This window comes from Epinephelus moara, chromosome 9, assembly GCF_006386435.1.
Source record: "Epinephelus moara isolate mb chromosome 9, YSFRI_EMoa_1.0, whole genome shotgun sequence".
Lineage (NCBI taxonomy): Eukaryota > Metazoa > Chordata > Actinopteri > Perciformes > Serranidae > Epinephelus > Epinephelus moara.
This window is the reverse complement of record NC_065514.1, coordinates 37490500-37510744: the sequence shown is the minus strand read 5'-3', so window position 1 is coordinate 37510744 and position 20245 is coordinate 37490500. Positions and strand designations below refer to the sequence as shown.

Below are 20245 nucleotides of genomic sequence, written 5' to 3'. Positions count from 1 at the left end.
TTGAGGACTGAATTTATTGAGTGAAACAGTGCTTTTGGACTGTGAGAGTTTCTGGAGATGATGTTGATGTCTATTGGGTTGAATAAAATTGAATTGAATTGATGTTCACGGTCACCATGACTCTAGCTCCAGTGACTACAGACACAACTGTTCGCAATCCAGTATCTGAGGGCTTGGAGAGAATAGCAACTTTAGGAAGACCAGTCTACATATCTTTCTTTGTATCAGTGACATTAATATAGCGTTCCAAGTTATGCCCATTGACCTCTTGTTTGTCCTAAATACATGCAGGGCTTCAGCTGGATACAAAGCATCTCTTTTTTAGATTTCTTGATTAAAGCAATTTGGTGTCCGCTTCTGAACAACTGTTTGTGTGGACTCTCAGAAGCAGTTATGCAAAAGAAATGTGTGGGAAGACTAGAAAGGCTTTACACAAATGCAGGTCCGTTAACCATTTTGATCTTCCTTTTGACGCATGTTTTCAGTGAGTTGCATCATTTGAAAGTTTTCCTCCCACAGCAACCCATGCAGTCTGGCATAGCTGTCTGAGGTAAGTTCAGATACATGACTTTGTTCAGCTGGCTTTAGCTGGAACAGTTTGCCAACAGCTTCGATGCTGATGCCTCCAAAGGGAGAGTCTGGATCTGTTAGGCCTCTAATATGTTGTAGGCAGCATTGAATGTGATAAAGCAGATCTGCCTCAACCATATCCACTTCATCAGTGATGAATAATTTGAGCTTTTTCAGATGTGCTTGCAATATGTTTAGTTTTTCTGTGCATGCTGTCAGATATTGCTTGTTTCTTGGACCACACGAGGCTTAAGGCTGAGTAAAGCACAGTGATGTTGCTAGGTACACGTCCTGCATCCCCGATGCAGTAAAATCTGAAAAGAAGCACTGAACTCATGGTGATGGCATTTAATTTTTAGTTAGCTTATATTTTAGGGACAATTTATATTTTGCTTCTAGGAGATGCACTGAATTCAGATGAAAAAGAAGAACCTTATTTCAGGTCTTATTTTGATGCAACATAAATCTTTCTGAAGTCTGTGCAAAATCTGTCCAACACATCAGCCTTATCTGCCAGCAGACATGGAAATAGCCCAGCTAGAGTGTGCTGGTTCTGCTATCCCATGTTCTAATATGTACTCTGCCTCTTTTTCCATCCGCTTAGGCTTGCCTTTGGGCAGCCTGTAGGAACGTTGTCTCACAAGCTGAGCATCCCCCACATGTATGTCATTGTCAATCACCCGGCACCCTGTCACCCAGCTCACTGTAGAGGTGGTGCAGGTAATCAGAATTGTTGACTTTCCCTGTAAGGATAGGCTCAGGTGGAACATAAAAATCACCTGAAGGCCCAACTCCAACTTTGGCCACTGACATTATCAACTCCAGTGTGACACTGTCTGTTGAAACCATCACCTTTTACCTCAGTGGCTGAGTGAGCAGAATGATAGGGCTTAAATAAGTTCACATGGTACCACTGTACGTTCTTCCTTTCATCTGGAGTGTATACTAAATAATCCCTGTCTAACATATTGTTTTTTATTGTGTAAGGCCCACTTTGCCTCAAATGGTGACCGTACAACAGGTGACAAAGCCAAAACTTCATCCCCTGGCTTATATAGACAGGTTCTGTGTTTTGCGTTCAAAAAGCTCCTTCATTTTTTTCTTTGCACAGCTAAGACATTTGTGAGCAGTAGCACAGGCAATATACAGTAGGCAGAGAAAATCATTTGCATGGTTTGACACATTATCAGGCAGCTCAACATTTTCATCAGGACCCGTATTCACAAAGAATCCTAAGACTAAAAGTAGCTCTTAGTGACGTCATTCTAAGAAAAATCTTAGAATTCCTCGAATTCTAAGATTTTTCTTAGAATTTTCCCTCGGTAAGATAAAAGTTACTCACAAAGCATCTTAGGCCTTAAGAGAGCTCCTAAGGTGAAAAACTGTTAAGAGGAGGGAGGAGGACGTTTAAGAAGCCTAAGAGTGTCTTAAACAGAGAAGATGGCGGAAAGACAGAGAGGAAGGAGAGATATTCTCCGTATATTGAACGACAGTGATTTAATAAGATGCTACCGACTTGATCGTGCAGGGATAATGTTTGTGGTTGACAGGGATGAACTTACTTTTCCCACCCAGCGTAGTAACGCAATAACGCCCGTTTTGGATTGCAGCACGTACCAGCGCTTCTCACACTCATCGCTTGTGCGTAAAAGGAGAGGGAACGACGCATTGATGTGTCGGGCAATGCGCTCCCAAGTCTACCTCTTCCCTTGTGCCGTGATCCTGGGACCGAATTTCCCTCTTAAAACTCCTTTGTTCTCCTCCACGAGCTGTGCCAACAGCAGGCACTGCTCTTCTGTCCAGTTCGGCTTTCTCGTTCTTTTTTTCTCCATTTCATTCGTTGTTTTGGTCATTCTGCCAAATCAAACCGCTTTTTACAAGGAGGCCAGCAATCACAGTAATTGCTGACAGCTGAGTCTGCGTCCACCATTAATATCAAATAGATTAAGTAGTAAAATTACCAGCATGGCGAGTAAACATAACAATAAGCAAATCAATATGATAATTGGCATGTGAATGAGGTACGTTCAAACATTTTGAAGCTGTGTAACATTTAATTTAATTTTGCTGAGTTTCATCATCATGACATAAAATTATTTTCACGATTACACATTTCTTAATACAGTCTAAGTTCTATGATCGGTTGATTTCACTGTCCATTCATTACTAGGAGCGCATTTGTTGTTCTTTTTTTTTTTTCTTTTTTTTTTTTTCCTCTTTGTAACAACCAATCACAGCTTTTAGAAGACTGCGTCATACCTAGCAACGGGGTCCAATCACAGCTTTTAGAAGACTGCGTCATACCTAGCAACGGGGTCAACCGCACCTCCTCACTAGGATAAAAGTTTCTGTCCCCTCCTTGCTCAGAGTTGCTCTCAGAAACTTCCTGAATCACTCTTAAGCTAAGATTCCTTGCTAGGAATTTTTAGGCTAAGTTAGGAGCTCTCTGAGAGGACTCTGAGAATCTTTGTGAATACGGGCCCAGGTCAATAGGACAGAAACCTGTGCTCCCCTGTGACACCGACCAAGGCAGGCCTCTTCCCAACCATGAAAGAGTTCAGTACAATAGGAACGCAACAAAGACTTCAATGTGTGATGAAAATGTTTAAGGGCTCCTTGAGACTCTGGATGGTATACTCTGGACCCCTGATGTTTGAGCCCCAACTGTTTTACCACCTGAGAAAAAGTGTGAGACATGAAATGACTCCCCTGGTCAGTTTACACCACTTTGGGAGAGCAAAGGTAGTCATAAAGAAATTCAGCGCCTTCCATAGAGGTTTGGTTTTAATGGAGGGAAAGGAAAAAGCAGCAGGAGCACGTAGTACTTTTACACATCACTGTCAATAGGAACCTAGAGATGTACTAAGGCTTCTCAACCACTGGAATCGGGTACAATGGAGCTGGTCAAATCTGTTGGTCAGGCTTTCCAGTTAACTGACAGGTGTTGCAAGCTTTACAATACATTGCTTCACCCCTTTTCAGACAAAGCCAGAAGAAATGATGAGAAAGTTTTCTTCGCACCAAGATGACTTGAGTTCCTCAAGAGCTAAAGTATAGTCAGGCTTTGCCTCTAGGGCACCAATTATCAAATTATGTTTGTCTTTCTGTTGCTGTTTTTTGTGGTGTTCACTTTTGCATAGAATTAGCCATTTTAATGACAGTGCTTACATCCCCAGGTGCAAATGTTCCACCATAACAAGTTCCCCCCGACACTATTTTGCAATGGTAGTGTCAATTCATCCTGGGCTTAGCAGCCCAAAATGATTGTGTTTTGTTTAAAGAAATACAAACCTCTAATGATATGTGCTTCCAAACCTTTCTCTAGCACTGACAGTGTTGTGGAGATAGAAAAACCTGAATAATATTGGTATAATGGGAATAATATCCCACATGTCCAAATCGGAAAATGCTCAATTTTGGAAATTCGTAATATCCAAACTAAATATGCTGTTGATATGACCTGCATCAAATTAGGAATACTGCATATATGGAATAATAGGTATTTGTGTGCATATAACATTAAATGTAGTCATGGTCAAATAAGGAGATATAAGATGTTTATTACCATTAATAAGACTATAATTAATTATAGCATAATTATAATAATATTAATTAATAAGATGTCTATTTACATTAATTATGATTTATAAGGGTTAATTATAGAATAACCACATTTATTACTGGTTTATAAGACACTGTAAGACCCTATCAGATTAAATTAATAAGGTGTTATTAATAAGGTTAATAATGATCCTTTGCAGCTACTGGATCTAAAGTGGGAACAGTGTCATATAAAGGTTAATAAATTATTAATATGCTCTCAGGGCTCGAAACTAACGGTGTCCCGACGTCCCGGGGACTATAAAAATTGCTACTGGGACACAAAGATGATGTGTCTGGGACAATTCCGGGACAGCAAAAAAAAAAAAAAAGTCAAAGCAATATCAAAATGGGTGTTATTTACAACGTCATTACGTATGGGTATCTGAACGTCGCTTTTGTCGCTTGAATAATTTCAGTAAAAACTTATGAACAACAAAAACACAGTGGCTTTTGCTGCACCTGATCTGGCTCCACACGCGTGTGCATGCACACACACAGAACTCAACTCGCTGCATGGATGCATAGGTGCCACTCGCCGCCTATGCTCGCCACTCCACATCAGAGCACAGAACCTAGCAATGCTGAGATGGTTGAAAAAGCTGATGCAAGCTCCTCCAGTGCTGCTCCAGTTGGAGCAGGATGCGACACTTGCCTTCAGGACTCTGAAGACGATGTTTCATCTGTTTCTGCCCCTGTGGTAAGTTAGTTTGTTAAAGTAGGCTATAAGCTAATGTTAGCTTGTTGATCTTTAGCTAGTTCTAGTTCTTTGCGACAGCTAACACTAGTTACTCTGCTAATCATATACGTGATGGCCTTACAAAGTTATAAAATATGACTCTGTGTTCTAAATTTTGATGTTTATGATAATGATGATAACGTTACAGTTAATCAGAAGAGGTGTAACAGTTACTCGGTTCATTCAGTCAGTAATAATTAGGCTAGCAACTTTAGCTACAGAGATGAAAGTCATACTTGAACTAGCAGCCAGTCATGTTTCTAAATTTCCTACAGATAAGCTGAGTATAATGAACACCTAGATAACAGTAGTATGTTTAAGCAGAACCTTAGTGTGTAACTGTGACACTCAGAGACATTGACTTTGACCGTGATTAAGAGAAAGTGTGTGTGTGTGTGTGTGTGTGTGTGTGTGTGTGTGTGTGTGTGTGTTTCGCGGCTCGTGGAGGTTGCCACTAGAAATAGCTTCGGTAGCTAATTGCGTCGCTAATGACATTCTGTGTGAGGTAAAGTGAGTGAAATGTGTGAAGATGCATGTGGTTGAAATACAAGAGTGACAGTAAATGTGTGAAGCAGAATGAGCAGAGTGAATGCGTTAGGAGCATCGATGAGCTGTGTGTTATGTTGAGCAGGCTAATGGATATAGGCTGCGTCATGTTCATGCTAACTCCTGCTGATTTGCTAACGCCATAGACTTCATTCCTCTGTCAGTAAGGTTAAAGGAGCATTTCATACATTTTGGTAATTGAAGTTTGTATCAGGCTCAGTGTGTAAGTGTTTTATTATCACTCTTGTGAAACCACTGTGAGAGTAATTCAGTACTAGGCTGTGGATTAAAAACAAGGGAAGTTAGATTAAATGTGTTTATGGGTTTAATTCTGAGCCTTCTCTTTCAGAGGGATGGGCTGACATTGCAGATGGTGTCAGATGGACTGCAGAAGACGACCCTGGCTCTTGTAGCCATGCAGGTAAACAAAATAAACTCCCTAGAGAGGAATTAATATGCTACGGTGTATGTTTAGCAATCGTGACAGTGAAAGTTTTTTTCTTCTGTATTTCAGACAGTCCCAGGTCAGCATCTGAAGCAGTTCCTGGATGAAGTGGGACCTTTTCCCGGAAACACCTTCTCTGGTGTAAAACTCAACAGGAAACAAGTGGATGATGATGACTTCCACAAAGTGAAAGATAAACTAATCAATGGCTTCTGTGACAACCTCACCACGCGGTTTGGCAACCTTGATGAGGGTGTCTTGAAGGCCGCTGCCACCATGTTTGACCTAAGCAACTGGCCTGAAGACATCACTGACCTGGCCACCTTTGGTCTGGACGATGTTGAGACTTTTGTCACTCACTTTCATAAAACTGATGGGTTACAGGGAGCTTTGTGGAACACTGTACTCACGAACAGTCAATCTAAGTAACAAATCTTTTGAAAAAACCAAATTAACTCAGATCTGTCATTTTTTTAGAACTCAACTATTAGGGTTTCCAATCCTTTTTTCCTGTTTTTGACAATAGTGGTTGCATTAAAAAATCAATATGAAAAGGAAATATGTCCTTATGTTGTGTTTTTACCACAATTGGTAGGCTGAATTCTCATCATGAGTGAATAAAACAGCTAACTCTGAATCAATCTGCTCAAATTTTTAAGTTCAAATAACTCATGTCTGTCTTAGTATGCCATTTTGAGGAAATGAGATTCCCATGATCCTTTGCTAAAAAAATAATAACAACATACTAGAGTGAAAAGAACGCATCGGAATTCTTTAATGTTGAAATAATGATTGATATCTGGATGTTGCAATAGGTGCATAATTAATAGAATTATTAACTTCAGTGAGTGCATAATAGTTTATGAATGTCAACAAGACACTGTTCCCACTTTAGATCCAGTAGCTGCAAAGATGCATTATGAGCTGTTAATAAGTGCATATTAAGAATTTATTAACGTTTATACGACACTGTTCCCACTTTAGATACAGTAGCTGCAAAGATGCATTATGAGCTGTTAATAAGTGCATATTAATAATCTTTATACTACACTGTTCCCACTTTAGATCCAGTAGCTGCAAAGGATCATTATTTACTATTAATAAGTGCATAATTAAGCATTTATTAACTGTAATATGGTATTTATATTAACTTCTTATAGTCTCATTAATGTTAATAAACACCTTATTAATTTCATATTATAGGGTCTTATATTGTCTTATAAATCAGTAATAAATGTGGTGGTTATTATATAATTAACCCTTATAAATTATAATTAATGTAAATAGACATCTTATTAATATTTAGTATAGGTTTATAAACTTACCAAAGTTTATACGTGCTTATAATGCTCCTATAAGCAATTATAACTCAGTCAGTTATGCTGTAATAAACACTGTCTTATTAATGTTTATAAGCATCTTATATCGTCTTATAAGTGCTCATTAACTGTTGATTTGTGCTTATTAAGCATTAATTAGCGCTTATTACAGTACCTTAATATAAAATGTTACCCGAATTGTCAATTATAATTAATTAACAATTTCCATAATGATGTATGAATATGCAAATGAAAGACAACAGATCTAACTCTGAAACGGCACTTTACTATTGAGTCAACAAGAACTTACAAACAATGCCAAATCTGCTGTTTACAATGGTTGACTACAACCTTGTGACCAGCAACCAAAGCGTTTTTCCCCCTAGATGTGCGCGCAGCTAGTAATGTTTGTAAACAAGAAAGCCGTCTATTGTGGCAGCACCCGTTCTGACATTGAAGCAATCAATAGTCACCTCAGTTTTAATGGGCATCTTATTTCCATCTTCTCCTCATAAGGGTGACGGCACCTTTTCTGATATTGTAACACGTAATAGTCAATAGAACATTCCAAATGAATACTAAGGTGTGGAAGTCAGCATATTAGCAGTTGCGGTTCCCTTGTCTTGAAGTTGATGGGCTTTTTGAATGGGCTTTTGGTTAGATGCCTGAATTAAGGTCTGTTAATACAAGCTAAAGACACTTTAACATTTTGTTCTATGACATGAAATACATCTGTAAATACCCCACTGTGACAAGAGTATGTGAATAAAGCAATAGTTAAGAAGCACACCTCACTGTACAGGCCTCACTAAACATCCCTTACTGCTGTCTGTCATTGCATGTTGTTACTGTGTGTTACTGTATATGATGTTGTTTATGTTGTTACTGGGGGCTGTATCATATGCTGTTATCTGATAGTGTACAGTGCTGGGAAAAGCAGGCACAAGAAAGTCTTATGTCAAAGTATGTAAAGTAAAAAAAAAGAACAAAAATTTGAATAAACATGTATGCTTCTTTGTACCTACCATTCCTTTTGCTGATCATAACTATTCCTATTAGCTGTGTGGTTAAAACATGGTGACATCACCAAAAAGAAGTCAGAGATGAGAAGTCAACAAATATGAGCAATCAGACAGACAGGTTGGTCAATCCAACAGTCAACTCTGTTTGTCAGTGCCTTATTATTACCAATAGGACTGCTGGCCAAAAACTGAACTGAAAATAAACCCACCATGTAAAACAGAATTATCCATTATGATGGAATTTTACTTCATAAACAAGAATGAGAGTTCTTCCCCACCTAACTTAAAAACTTTGAAAAAGTTAAGGTGTCTTGCTGCATTTTCACAGCATCATTCTTCAACAGGACCCATGTACCGTCTGGAGAAGCAAACTGAGCCAAATGTGGCAGTTGACCTGGACTCGACACTGGAGAGCCAGAGCACCCTGGAGTTTTGCCTGGTCAGAGAAAACAGTAAGTAATCCCAGTAGGTCAGTTGACTTCCCTGATAACAACAACTGCCTTATCTTCCCAACGAATGGCTCCGCAGCTGGTAACACTCCGCCAGCTTCACTTCATGTTTTATCTGACAGAGGTTGTATGGTAGCATGCAAAAGTTTGGGCACCCATGGTCAAAATTTCATTTACTGTGAATGGTTAAGTAAGTAGAACATAAACAGATCTCCAAAAGGCATGACGTTAAAGATGAAACATGCTTTTCAACATTTTAAGCAAGATTCATGTATTAATTTTGTTTTGTACAATTTTAGAGTGAAAAAAAAGAAAAGGAGCACCATGCAAAAGTTTGGGCAACCCAAGACTTTTGAGCTCTCAGACAACGTTTATCATGCTCAGACCTTAATTAGCTTGTCAGGGCTACGGCTTGTTCACAATCATTAGGAAAAGTCAGGTGATGCAAATTTCAAAGCTGTGAAACTGTGTGCAGATATATATATATATTTGGACTTCCCCAGCATTGCTAAGTTTCCACAACTCTGACATATTTTGTTGTCCTTAAGAAGTTTTTTCTTTTCACCACATATTTCTCTGCTGTAATAGATTTATTTACATCAAAGATATGCCCCCCTCTTCCTGTGTTTGTTACATGGATAAATGTGCACTTACTATTTGCAACTCATGAAAAATTAGGTGTATTTCTTTTGGTCCAACACATCTCCCCCAATCTCTTCAGATGTCCCCAAAATAAATACAGCAGAATTGTGCAGCCCTACTCATCAGTGATAGGTCATGTGTTAAATTTGGCACAAACATCCACTTGGACTCAAAAATTAACTAATTAGATTTTGGTGATCAAAGGTCAATGTCTATGTGACCTTGTCTCTGTCTTATTCTCCTGAATGTCGTATCTCAAAACACCTTGAGGGAATTTCTTCAAATTTGGCACAAACATCCACTTTTAGTCAAGGATGAACTGATCAGAATGTGGTGGTCAAAGGTCAAGGCAAGTGTGACCCCATCTGTCACATTCATGTCAACACGGTATCTCAAGAATAGCCTGGTGAAACCATCCTAATCTCGCGAGCTCATATTCTATTTCGCTCCGCAGATCAGTCTGGCCATGCAATCATAAAGGTGCATTCTGGCATCGGTTAAAGCTTACCGGGCCAATCACAACTGTTTATTACTTTGGGGCGGGTTATTTGAAATCACGTCATCAGAATAGGAGGGACAAGGGGCGGAGTGAATGCATTTCGTAAACAACCAACATGGCTACTGATTTTGAAACTGCGATGGAATGTGTTGAACGAACTGGAATGTATATTTCTTTAAAGCAGAACAAACGGCTGCACTGAAAACTTTTATTGAAAAAAAGGATGTGTTTGCCGTCCTTCCTACGGGGTTTGGTAAAAGTTTAATTTACCAACTGGCTCCGTTGATTGGGAAAAAGATGGGACTCAGTGAAAACCCAGTGGCTATTGTTGTTTCTCCGCTAGTTGCTCTCATGAAGGAGCAGGTTAGGGAAGCGACCAAGCTGGGAATCACAACCATGCAACTCAGAATCGACAGTGAGGAGGAAATCAGCAAAGACGGCAACACTCTTTCCCAGACATCATCACAGCTCATCTCCGCTGCAGCTTGCTGGTCTGTTTACAGTGGCGTTGTGCTAGTCTACGCCACACATTTCATTTGCTCTGATTGGTTTTCTGTCTTTCAAATTGCGTGAAGGGGCACTTTGAGTGACAGCAATTGATACCGCCCCTCGGGAATAGAGGAAATGTACAGTCCGTGTCCGGACCCATTCGTGTTTTGCGAATTGGGTCTGGCAATGCCAGGCAATCTCAAGAACACCTTGAGGGAAAGTCTTCAAATTTGGCACAAATGTCCACTTGGACTCAAGAACGAGATTAGGATTTGGTGGTTCAAGGTTAAAGGTCAATGTCGCTGTGACCTCACAAAGTATGTGTTTAGCCAAAACTCAATTATTCATATGCTGATTATGACACAATTTCACATAAATGTGTAATTGAATTGAATGATGAAATTATCACATTTTATATCCAAACGGTCAAAGGTCAACTTCACTGTGACATCATAATGTTCTACAAAAAAACCTTTTCTGGCCACTATTCAACACCATTCCTCGGAACAGAAGGGGCGACATTTGGTCAGATACTGAATTGGTGACATTAATCTTGGATGTCCACCTTGAAACCTTGCTGTGAAGCATCCATGTTTTTGCAACTTGACAGAATCACAAAGGCATACAACCGCGAGGTGGTAATTCTATTTTTTTTTTTTTTTTTTTTCTTAATTGATTTCTCTTCTGTCTCAAGGCTCCAGGGGCGAGGAGAGCTCTGAGGAAGACCCTCCCATTGACATCACCACAGTTCAAGACATGTTGAGCAGTCACCACTATAAGTCCTTTAAGATCAGCATGATCCACAAGCTGCGCTTCACCACAGATGTCCAGCTAGGTACATACTGCAGACTGTACTCAAATATGCATAATTTTTCTCCAGCTCCAAAAGTTTGTCCCAAATCCTTTCCTGTTTACCCTCTACACTAATGACTATATCATCCCCTCACCTATCACACACAGTGGAAACAGCTGATAGTGATCACAGTTACAGTAATCAAATGCTTATATGGATCAACAGAATCTTTCCTATACAAATGCTGTTAAAATAATTTGCTTACAGTAATCAAGTTATCTGCTTACAGTGTTCATTTTTGGTCTTTTTATACATGACAGCATATGTAAAATGACAACATACTGTATTCAGGTGCTCTTTTGCTTGTAGTCCAAACAATGGGTGGTTATCTGAAATGTGTTCTCTGTGTGGTCATGTGTTCATACAACTGTTTCTTAAGGCATTTCAGGTGAGAAAGTGGAGATTGATCCTGTCACCAGTCAGAAGGCCAGTACTAAGTTCTGGATTCGGCAGAAACCCATCTCTATTGACTCAGACCATCTTTGTGCCTGTGACCTTGTAGAGGAAAGAAGCCCCAGTGAGTGGCCCACGAAAACAGTGTCTCACTTTCCACATCTACACATGAAATTCACAGTAGAAACCACGTTCCTCAATGCTTGTTTACACACATTCACATACACAAACAAATGCTACAATCAAGATTATGTGAAAACACAGAAAACATACATCTACAGGGTTTTTTCAACAAACTCTTTCATGCCTCTGTGCTGGCAATAGCTAAGGCCAAAAATTTAAGGCATTATGTTTTCAAGTTGTCTGTCTGTCAGTCCATTCATCCGTTCATCCATTCTCGTTAACACAATGTCTCAGGAACACCTTGAGGGAATATCCTCAAATTTGGCACAAATGTCAACTTGGACTCAAGGATAAACTGATTAGAATTTGATGGTTGAAGGTGGAAAGTCAAGGTCACTGTGACCTCATGGAACATGTTTAGCCATAACTCAAGACTTAGTACACTGATTATGACAGAATTTCTCACAAATGTGTAATGAGATAAAATGATGAAGTGATGACATTTTATATCCAAAAGGTCAAAGATCAACTTGTGTAGTGCAATAGCTTTCAGCTGCCTCAAAATAGCAAAGCACCAACAATGCTCCTGACCACACATCATTTTAAGACGTATATGCCCCTGGGCACACAGATGGGCGCAGGCACATTATCTAATTATACATCATGATCACTTGGAATATGCCCGTTTTTTTGTTTTTTTTTAATTAATTTATTTTTTGCCCTGCTCACATGTAGGGATGTTCCTGGCGACTAATTTCCCTGTTGACCAAACGAAAATTTTAATTAAGACTAGTGGACTAGTCAAAAAAAGAGAAAACACTCAGAAAACATTTAGCACAATTTATTAAGTATATGAAGCATTGTCCTAAAAAATATTGTGTGCATTAAAGGGAAATTTCGGTTTATTTCAACCCGTCTCCTATCGCCCTAAATTTGGTTCAAGTGACTAGTGACATACAGACAATAGTTAGCATGTTAGCCGTTAGCCTAGATACAGCCGTGGCGTCAGACCTGTTAAAACGTAAGAGAACGGGCATCCCTTCAAGTGCAAAGTTAGTCCACTAAACAAGCTTTTTTCCACAAAGACCGCGTCATATCATTAGGATTAATGTCAGAGAACATATAGAAAACGACATGTAAACATGTTGTCTTGTCTTACCTTACCGGTGTGGTGCCATGTTTGTTGTTTATCCCTCTAGCTCTGCTTTTCAAAGCGCAGCCGAAATATATCTCGCCAGCTCTAGATAAAGCCCAGCTGGATACTAACGTTACTCCAGGTGGAGGTGTCTCGTCCTCGGTCACATCCAGACCTTGAAAATAAGGCTGCAACCGCTCCCATTCCTTGCAACAGAGGCATTCCTCTTCTGTGGGCACTGGGGCACAGCATTCACAGGTACACCACCAATCTCCAGAGCTAAAGCCTTGTGGCAGCCATTCCTCCTCTCTCGTCCTCTAACGTTACCTGTTGCGCCTCGCTCTCTCCTCCTCCTCCTCCTCCTCCTCCTCCTCCTCCTCTGTTCAGGCAACCGTCCGGTTCTGCCTTCCAGCTGTTGCTGCTTGTTCAGGCACGCTATGAGATCGCTGCCCGTTCTCTTACGTTTTAACAGGTCTGACGCTTCGGCTGTATCTAGGCTAATGGCTAACATGCTAACTATTATCTGTATGTCACCAAATTTAGGACGATAGGAGACGGGTTGAAATAAACCGAAATTTCCCTTTAAGAGCCCTTTGAAGCCTATAATCACAATTTTCAACAACCATATTGGATTCTAAATGCCGCTGAAGTACAAGACACTTTGTGCCGTGTGGTAGGAATGTGAACATGACGGCAAATCAGTCAAAAATTAACCACTAAAATAACATCTAAAATAAATAAATTGTCTCTGAAATGTGGGGCACGTTGAACCTTGCAGATTATCCAACAAAAATGATAGCAACTCACTTTAAAGTTAATAAAACAGCATCTTCATTTTAATTAAATTTCAGCTGAAATGAGAGGCATTTTGCACCATGCAGTATGAATGTAACCCTGCACATTATCTGACAACATTCACTTCCAGTTAAGGAATTATATAACATCTCAGAAAAGATTAATTGCTGCTGAATTCATTTTCTTGATCAAAGTAGTGCCAAACCGCGCTGATTTTGCTAGAGGACATCTCTCCAATTTCCCACCGTGCTGTGTTAAAACTCCAGTCTACTCGAGCATTACTGCAGGGAGGGGGACCGCTGTCTGACGGCTCTGTAGCACCCACTAGTGGCGGGAGGCTGCATGACTGTTATGTGGTCTTGTATATAAATAAAAAGTAATAGGTTTAACCGACTAAAATTTTGTCTGACTAGCGAGGTGGTGGACGTTTAATCGTTTAGATGTCTACTCGCGGGCATCCCTGCTCACATCCTGCAGCCAGTCGTCATCCTCCGCTCTTAAGACATCTGACATGTACTCAGATCACACAAAGACATGACTGCAGATGTGTAGACAGGGAGAAGTGATTCCTGTCAACTGTGCATCATTTCTGTTATCAGCCACCTGTCTCATTTAACATGCTTTTCCTCTGTGTCTTACAGGTCATGCAATATTTAAGCTCACTTATCTCAGCAACCATGACTACAAGCCTCTCTACTTTGAGTCTGATGCTGCTACTGTAAATGAAATAGTGCTAAAGGTGAGTTATGGCTGGATGTCTTTGCTGTGCCATGCTGCTCTTTTTCTGACAGTTAAGGATTAGTCTGGGCATAAAAAAAAATGTTCTGGTGCTTTTGTCTCAATTCTTCTTTCATAGAAATATCATATACTGACATGTACTGGATATAACATAGCATTAGTGGCAGTAAGCCTAAGTAAAGCACATTTACTCATGAATAGTACTAAAGTACAGTTCAAATGTACTGGTACTTGACTATTTCCATTTTTATAGAGTATATAGATTTATTTCTTCACAGTGCTCTTCAGTGTGATAAAATAACCCTGACGATGTCATGATGATGTCATCAGGGTTATGTCATCTTGGGCTTGTAGACATCACATGTCTAACAGAAAACCTGAGTTAAAAAGTGGAGGTTTGGAGTTTGAAAGACTGGAGTGTTTACCAGGCAGGGAGGGTCTAATGAAAAGATGTTGTCTTTTACTTTTTATTTCAGTGTCATGTCAGTCATTTGGCCCGTCCCACATGACACCATTATATTACAGTCATCTTCAGGTCTTGCATATACAAAACATGTGGAAAAGGAACAAAGACAAATTAAAGCTGCAGGCAGCTGTGATCGGGCCCTCGCTCTCCCGCGCCACCGCGGGGGGCCAGCAGCACGCATCACTGAAGCGGTTATGTGAAAACTCAGAGTAAGTTAACCCTGACGTGGAGTGACGTTTCATCTTCCTACTCCAAGAAAACCCCTATGGGGAGGGGTTTTTGAAAATTTCAAGCTGGCGCTATAGACACATTTTGTCCCCCCCATGGCCGGCGCCCCTATGGGATGCAAGAGCTCGCCATTCTTGACCTGTGTATCAATTTTCATGATAATATGAGATCGCTGAAGCCATCAAAAAGCCAAACGTATTTAGTGGCGAGGGATCGATAGTCGCCACGCCGCCACACGGACACCATTAGACGTAGCTTCACAGCGTTCATAAGGTAGCTTCACCAACTTGTTCTGCATGCATTAGAAGTGGAATGAAGTTGATGCAGTCAAGTTTGTGTCATCAGTACATGTTAAAGTAAAGACTGGTCACTTCCTGTTACCACCGGGGGGCGCTTATGAGTAAGGTGCGATATTAATATATCTGGTCGTTCGTGGCGGAGCCATCGTCATGTCCAGCAAGTTTGAAGCTGCTGTGATCAAGTATGTGGGGGTGAGGTCCGTTCGAAATTCGATGGCGACAAAACGAAAAGTCGCCAAAGTTTGTCACGCCCTAGCGGCCACGCCCCTTGACTGTATGTAGGATGATCTGTACCAAATTTGAAGTCGATCGGATGAAATCCCTAGGAGGAGGAGTTCAAACATGTCAAAAATTCAAATCAAAATGGCCGACTTCCTGTTGGGTTTACGGCATGGGTCCAAGAGGATTTTTTGTGCGTCTTGGCATGTTGTCATGCGTGTAGGTGAAACTCACAGGCGGGGCTCGAGGCACGAAATTTTCTAGGGGTCGCTATGTCGCCATTTGGCCCCGTCCACATACAACACTGCCAAAATATCAAATTTTTCACCAGACCAAATGCGTGTGCCAAATTTGGTGAGTTTTTGAATTTGGGAAAGGGGCGAAATTGGGGATTATATTCTCGGAAGAATAATAATAATAATTAAAGCTGCAAGCAGCTGTGATCGGGCCCTCGCTCCCCCATGCAACCGTGGGTGCCTGAGGCACGTGGGGGCTATGGTGCGAGGGTTAGGGTTAGGGTTAGAAGGGAGAAAAAACAGGGCAGGAGCGAAAAAATGCAATGTGTCGTTCATCCACCAGGTGGCGCTACGAGCGTAACCAGATGTGGCCAGGTGCATTCAGGGGTGGACCCTCATCACACATGTCAAATTTCGAGCAAATCGGACAATGCATGAAGGATTTATACCAAGTTGATGTTCCGTGGCGAAGGATGAAAAGTCACCACCACCGCGGCGGCAGCCTGCAACATGACAGGACACGTGTGTCACTGTGGAGATTCATCAACTTGATCGTCATGTGGCCACAAAATGTAGTTGGTGTTTCTCAGTGTAAAAGATGGCATTTCCTGTTTCCACAAGGGGGCTCCATGTGCAAGATTGCCTAAGAGCATATGGAGGCGTTGAGGGCGGGGCTCTTATAATGTACAGAAATTTTGAAGCAGTTTGGATGAAGTATGTGGGAGAAAGAGCTGCTTCAATATGCATGGCGATGGATCAAAAATGGCAGCGCCATAGCAGCCACGCCCTTTGACCTACAGACATGCAGAGCACAACTTTTGATCAGCATGGTCTCTGGATGATCTGTAAAAAATTTGAAGTCGATTGGATGAAATCCCTAGGACTAGTTTGTTAAAATACAATATGTGGAAATCACGCCGAAATGACAAGTCAAAATCAAAATGGCCGACTTCCTGTTTGGAGTAGACCATTGGTGCCAGAGACTCTTATGTGCGTCTGGACAACATACACGTGTACCAATTTTCATGTTCCAGCTCCAAAAAAAAAACTATGGGGAGGGTTTTTTGAAAATTTCAAGGGGGTGCTATAGAGGCATTTTGTCCCCTCCATGGGCAACGCCCTTATCAGATGCAAGAGCTCGCCATTCTTGACCTGTGTATCAATTTTCATGAGGATGTGAGGTCGCTGAAGCCATCAAAAAGCCACACGTATCAGGTGGCAAGGGAGGCGCCATATCGGCCACGCCCCTTGACATAGACAAAAGCTTTTAATAACTTTTGATCAGCATGGTCTCAGGATAATCTGTGCCAAATCTAAAGTTGATTGGACAAAATCTGTAGGAGGAGTTCGTTAAAATACAAAGTTGTGGAAATCACAAAATCTCCACCAAAATGAAAAGCTTAAATCAAAATGGCCGACTTCCTGTTTGGAGTAGACCATTGGCGGCAGAGACTTTTTTGTGCGTCTGGGTGACATACACATATGTACCAATTTTCATCTTCCTACTCCAAAAAAAACCCTATGGGGAGGGGTTTTTGAAAATTTCAAGGGGGCGCTATAGAGGCATTTTGTCCCCCCCCATGGGCGACGCCCCTATCAGATGCNTCGGGGCGTTCGGATCGGAGCCATCATCATGTCCAGCAAGTTTGAAGCTACTGAGATCAAGTATGTGGGCGTGAGGTCCATTCGAAATTCGATGTTAAGAAAACGAAAAGTCGCCAACATTTGTCACGCCCTAGCGGCCACGCCCCTTGACTTAGAGAAAAGCTTTTAATAACTTTTGATCAGCATGTTGTCAGGATGATCTGAAGCCAATTTGAAGTCGATCGGACGAAATCGCTAGGAGGAGTTCGTTCAAATTTAAGTTGAGGAAATTGCCGTAACGAAAAAATTCAAAACGGCTTGGCTGACTTCCTGTTGGGATTTTACCATGACGTCAGAGACTTTTTTGTGCGTCTCGGTATGATACATGTGCGTACCAAATTTCGTTTGCCTACAACAAACTAACCCCAAGGGGAGGGGTTTTTGAAAATTTGTAGGGGGCGCTATTTCGGCATTTCGCGTCGACCATGTGCATCCGCCCAAAAATATCGAATTTCGGATCCGGCCGGATGAATGTGGAAAGTTAGAAGCATTTTGAAATTTGGGAAAGGGGTGAAATTGGGACACGAAATGTCGGAATAATAATAATAATAAACAGCGCGATTACAATAGGGTCCTATGGACGACTTTGTCGTCGCTCGGGCCCTAATTAAAGCTGCAAGCAGCGATGAACGGGCCCTCACACCTTCACGCAACTCGGGAGGGCTGGCAGGACGCCTTCTGACCCGTCAGATCATTTCTGTCAAAGTTAGATATCGCATGCAGGAGTGACTCTGCATAGTGCTGGAATGACATATTTGCATATTTGACAAAAATGCACAAAAGTGGCACAAGTAAATTCAAAATGGCGGACTTCCTGTTGGGTTTGGAGCGTGGCTCCAAGAGGCTTTTTTTGTAGGTGATAGAGTGTTACAGGTGCCTACCAAGTTTCATACATGCAGGTCAAAGCAGCTTTGGGGGCTGCTTAATTGAAATATTCTAGGGGGTGCTGTTGAGCCATCTTGGTGCATCAAAGCACAAAAATCACATCAGACAACAGGACTTGCGACCTGTGATATGTATACCATGTTTGGTGAGTTTTCAAGCATCCCTGATCCCTTCAAAACAACATCGTGTTTGATGGCGAACAAGGCGGTGCCACGGTGACAGCATTTGATGAAAACTCAAAAGCTTCATTTTTCAGTATCATCAAGGTCTAAGGACTTAGACCAGCAAGTTTGAGGTGGGTCTGATTAACCTGCTAGAAGAGGGACATCAAAGAATGTATAAAGTAGCTTTCTGTTGCCAGTAGGTGGCGCTATGGCGGTGATTCAAAATTCCTCTGTAGATGTGTTCAGGGCTGGACTGTCATCATATGTGTGAAGTTTTGGCAAGATATTCCCACGTGGAGTCAAGTTACAGCAACGTTTATCATCACGGCGAAACATCAAAGTTCGCCGCCAGGCCGTGGCCACGCCCTTCGACGAAAACTCACAGTTTCCACAATAAAGCATCATCAACGTCTTATGACTTTTTTCACCAAGTTTGAAGTGGATCTGGTCAAGTCTGTAGGAGATGTACATTAAAGTCTAAAACATGACATTTCCCATTGCCAGTAGGGGGCGCTATGTTTATCTCTAATTATTGACATGTAGATGTGTTCAGGGCGGGACTGTCATCAATCCTGTGAAGTTTGGCCAAAATTGGACCATGTATGCTGGAGTTATAAACTACTTCCTGTTTAGTGGCGAGACCCCTAACTTTGACGCCATCCCACGGTCACACGCATTGACGAAAACTCAAGCTTTTGATAACGTTTCATCTTCAAGGTCTTGGGGTGGGACAGACCAAGGTTTGAAGTCGATTGGATGAAATCTCTAGGACTAGTTCGTTCATTTAGGACCCCTGGAAATGGCCAAAAATGCACCAAAATTGCACAGTAAATTCAAAATGACCAACTTCCTGTTGGGTTTGGAGCATGCCTCCAAGAGGCTTTTTTGTACGTCTCTGAGCGTTACATAAGCCTGCCGAGTTTCATACATGTAGGTTAAACTGGCTTCAGGGGCTGTTTCCTCAAACTTTTGTAGGGGGCGCTACTGAGCCATTTTTTGGAATCCGCGCACGAGACCCTTAAAATATCAAATTTTTCACCAGTTCTGAGATGTGTGCAAAGTTTAATGAGTTTTCGGGTATGTTAAGCCTCCCATTCATTTGGAGGAAGAATAATAATAATAAAAAATCCTTGCATTTCAATAGGGTCTTCTCCTACAGTGCTGGAATGACATATTTCACATTTTGTATCACTTCCTCTTTCCACTAGAGGGAGTTGGAGAGCGCAGTAATTATATATCATGTTTTTATACATCAAATATACACCACAGCATTTAACTTTCAGATAAATCAAAAGATAAGTGTTTGAGACCTACTTCCTGTCACCACTAGGTAGCACTATGAGTATCAGGAAATATGGTCATATAAATGTTTTCAGGGCAGGACTAATATGAATCATCTGAAGTTTGATGGAGATCAGAATATTTACGGCAAAAATATAGCAATTTCCTGTTTCATGGCGAGACATCAAAATTAAACCCTCTGCAGCACGCATAGACACTAATGATATGTCATGTTTGTGTACATCAAATACATACCACAGCACTGAAATTTCAGGTTAATCCAAAGACAAGTGTCTGGAAAGAAGTACTTCCTTTCACCACTAGGTGGCGCTATGACTATCACAGAATATTGTCATATAAATGTGTTCAGGGTGGGACAAATATGAATCATGTCAAGTTTGGTGGACAACGGACCATTTACTCCAAATTTATAGCAATTTCCTGTTTCATGGCGAGACATCAAAAT

General features: G+C 41.1%; 2 protein-coding genes across 3 annotated transcripts in view; both read left to right on the top strand.

Moving 5' to 3' along the window:
* Window positions 1-20245, top strand: part of mapkap1 (MAPK associated protein 1) — a 98645-nt gene that overhangs the window by 71276 nt on the left and 7124 nt on the right. For both annotated transcript variants that reach the window (XM_050052704.1, XM_050052703.1), the window contains exons 8-11: window positions 8586-8693; window positions 11015-11155; window positions 11553-11690; window positions 14261-14358. In XM_050052704.1, the coding sequence (XP_049908661.1) occupies window positions 8586-8693; window positions 11015-11155; window positions 11553-11690; window positions 14261-14358 (485 nt within the window). The remainder of the gene's footprint in view (window positions 1-8585; window positions 8694-11014; window positions 11156-11552; window positions 11691-14260; window positions 14359-20245) is intronic.
* On the top strand, window positions 4249-8195 carry LOC126395337 (uncharacterized). The gene is made up of 3 exons (XM_050052742.1): window positions 4249-4870; window positions 5805-5876; window positions 5970-8195. The coding sequence occupies exons 1-3, from the start codon at window positions 4658-4660 to the stop codon at window positions 6327-6329; spliced, it is 645 nt and encodes a 214-aa protein (XP_049908699.1). The 5' UTR covers window positions 4249-4657; the 3' UTR covers window positions 6330-8195.

Bases quoted from the DNA above. Each gene is read 5' to 3' on its own strand.
- LOC126395337 (XM_050052742.1), top strand. From the start codon at position 4,658: ATGCACACACACAGAACTCAACTCGCTGCATGGATGCATAGGTGCCAC. The intron at 4,871-5,804 runs GTAAGTTAGTTT...CTTCTCTTTCAG, and splicing joins CATCTGTTTCTGCCCCTGTG to AGGGATGGGCTGACATTGCA. The intron at 5,877-5,969 runs GTAAACAAAATA...TCTGTATTTCAG, and splicing joins TGGCTCTTGTAGCCATGCAG to ACAGTCCCAGGTCAGCATCT.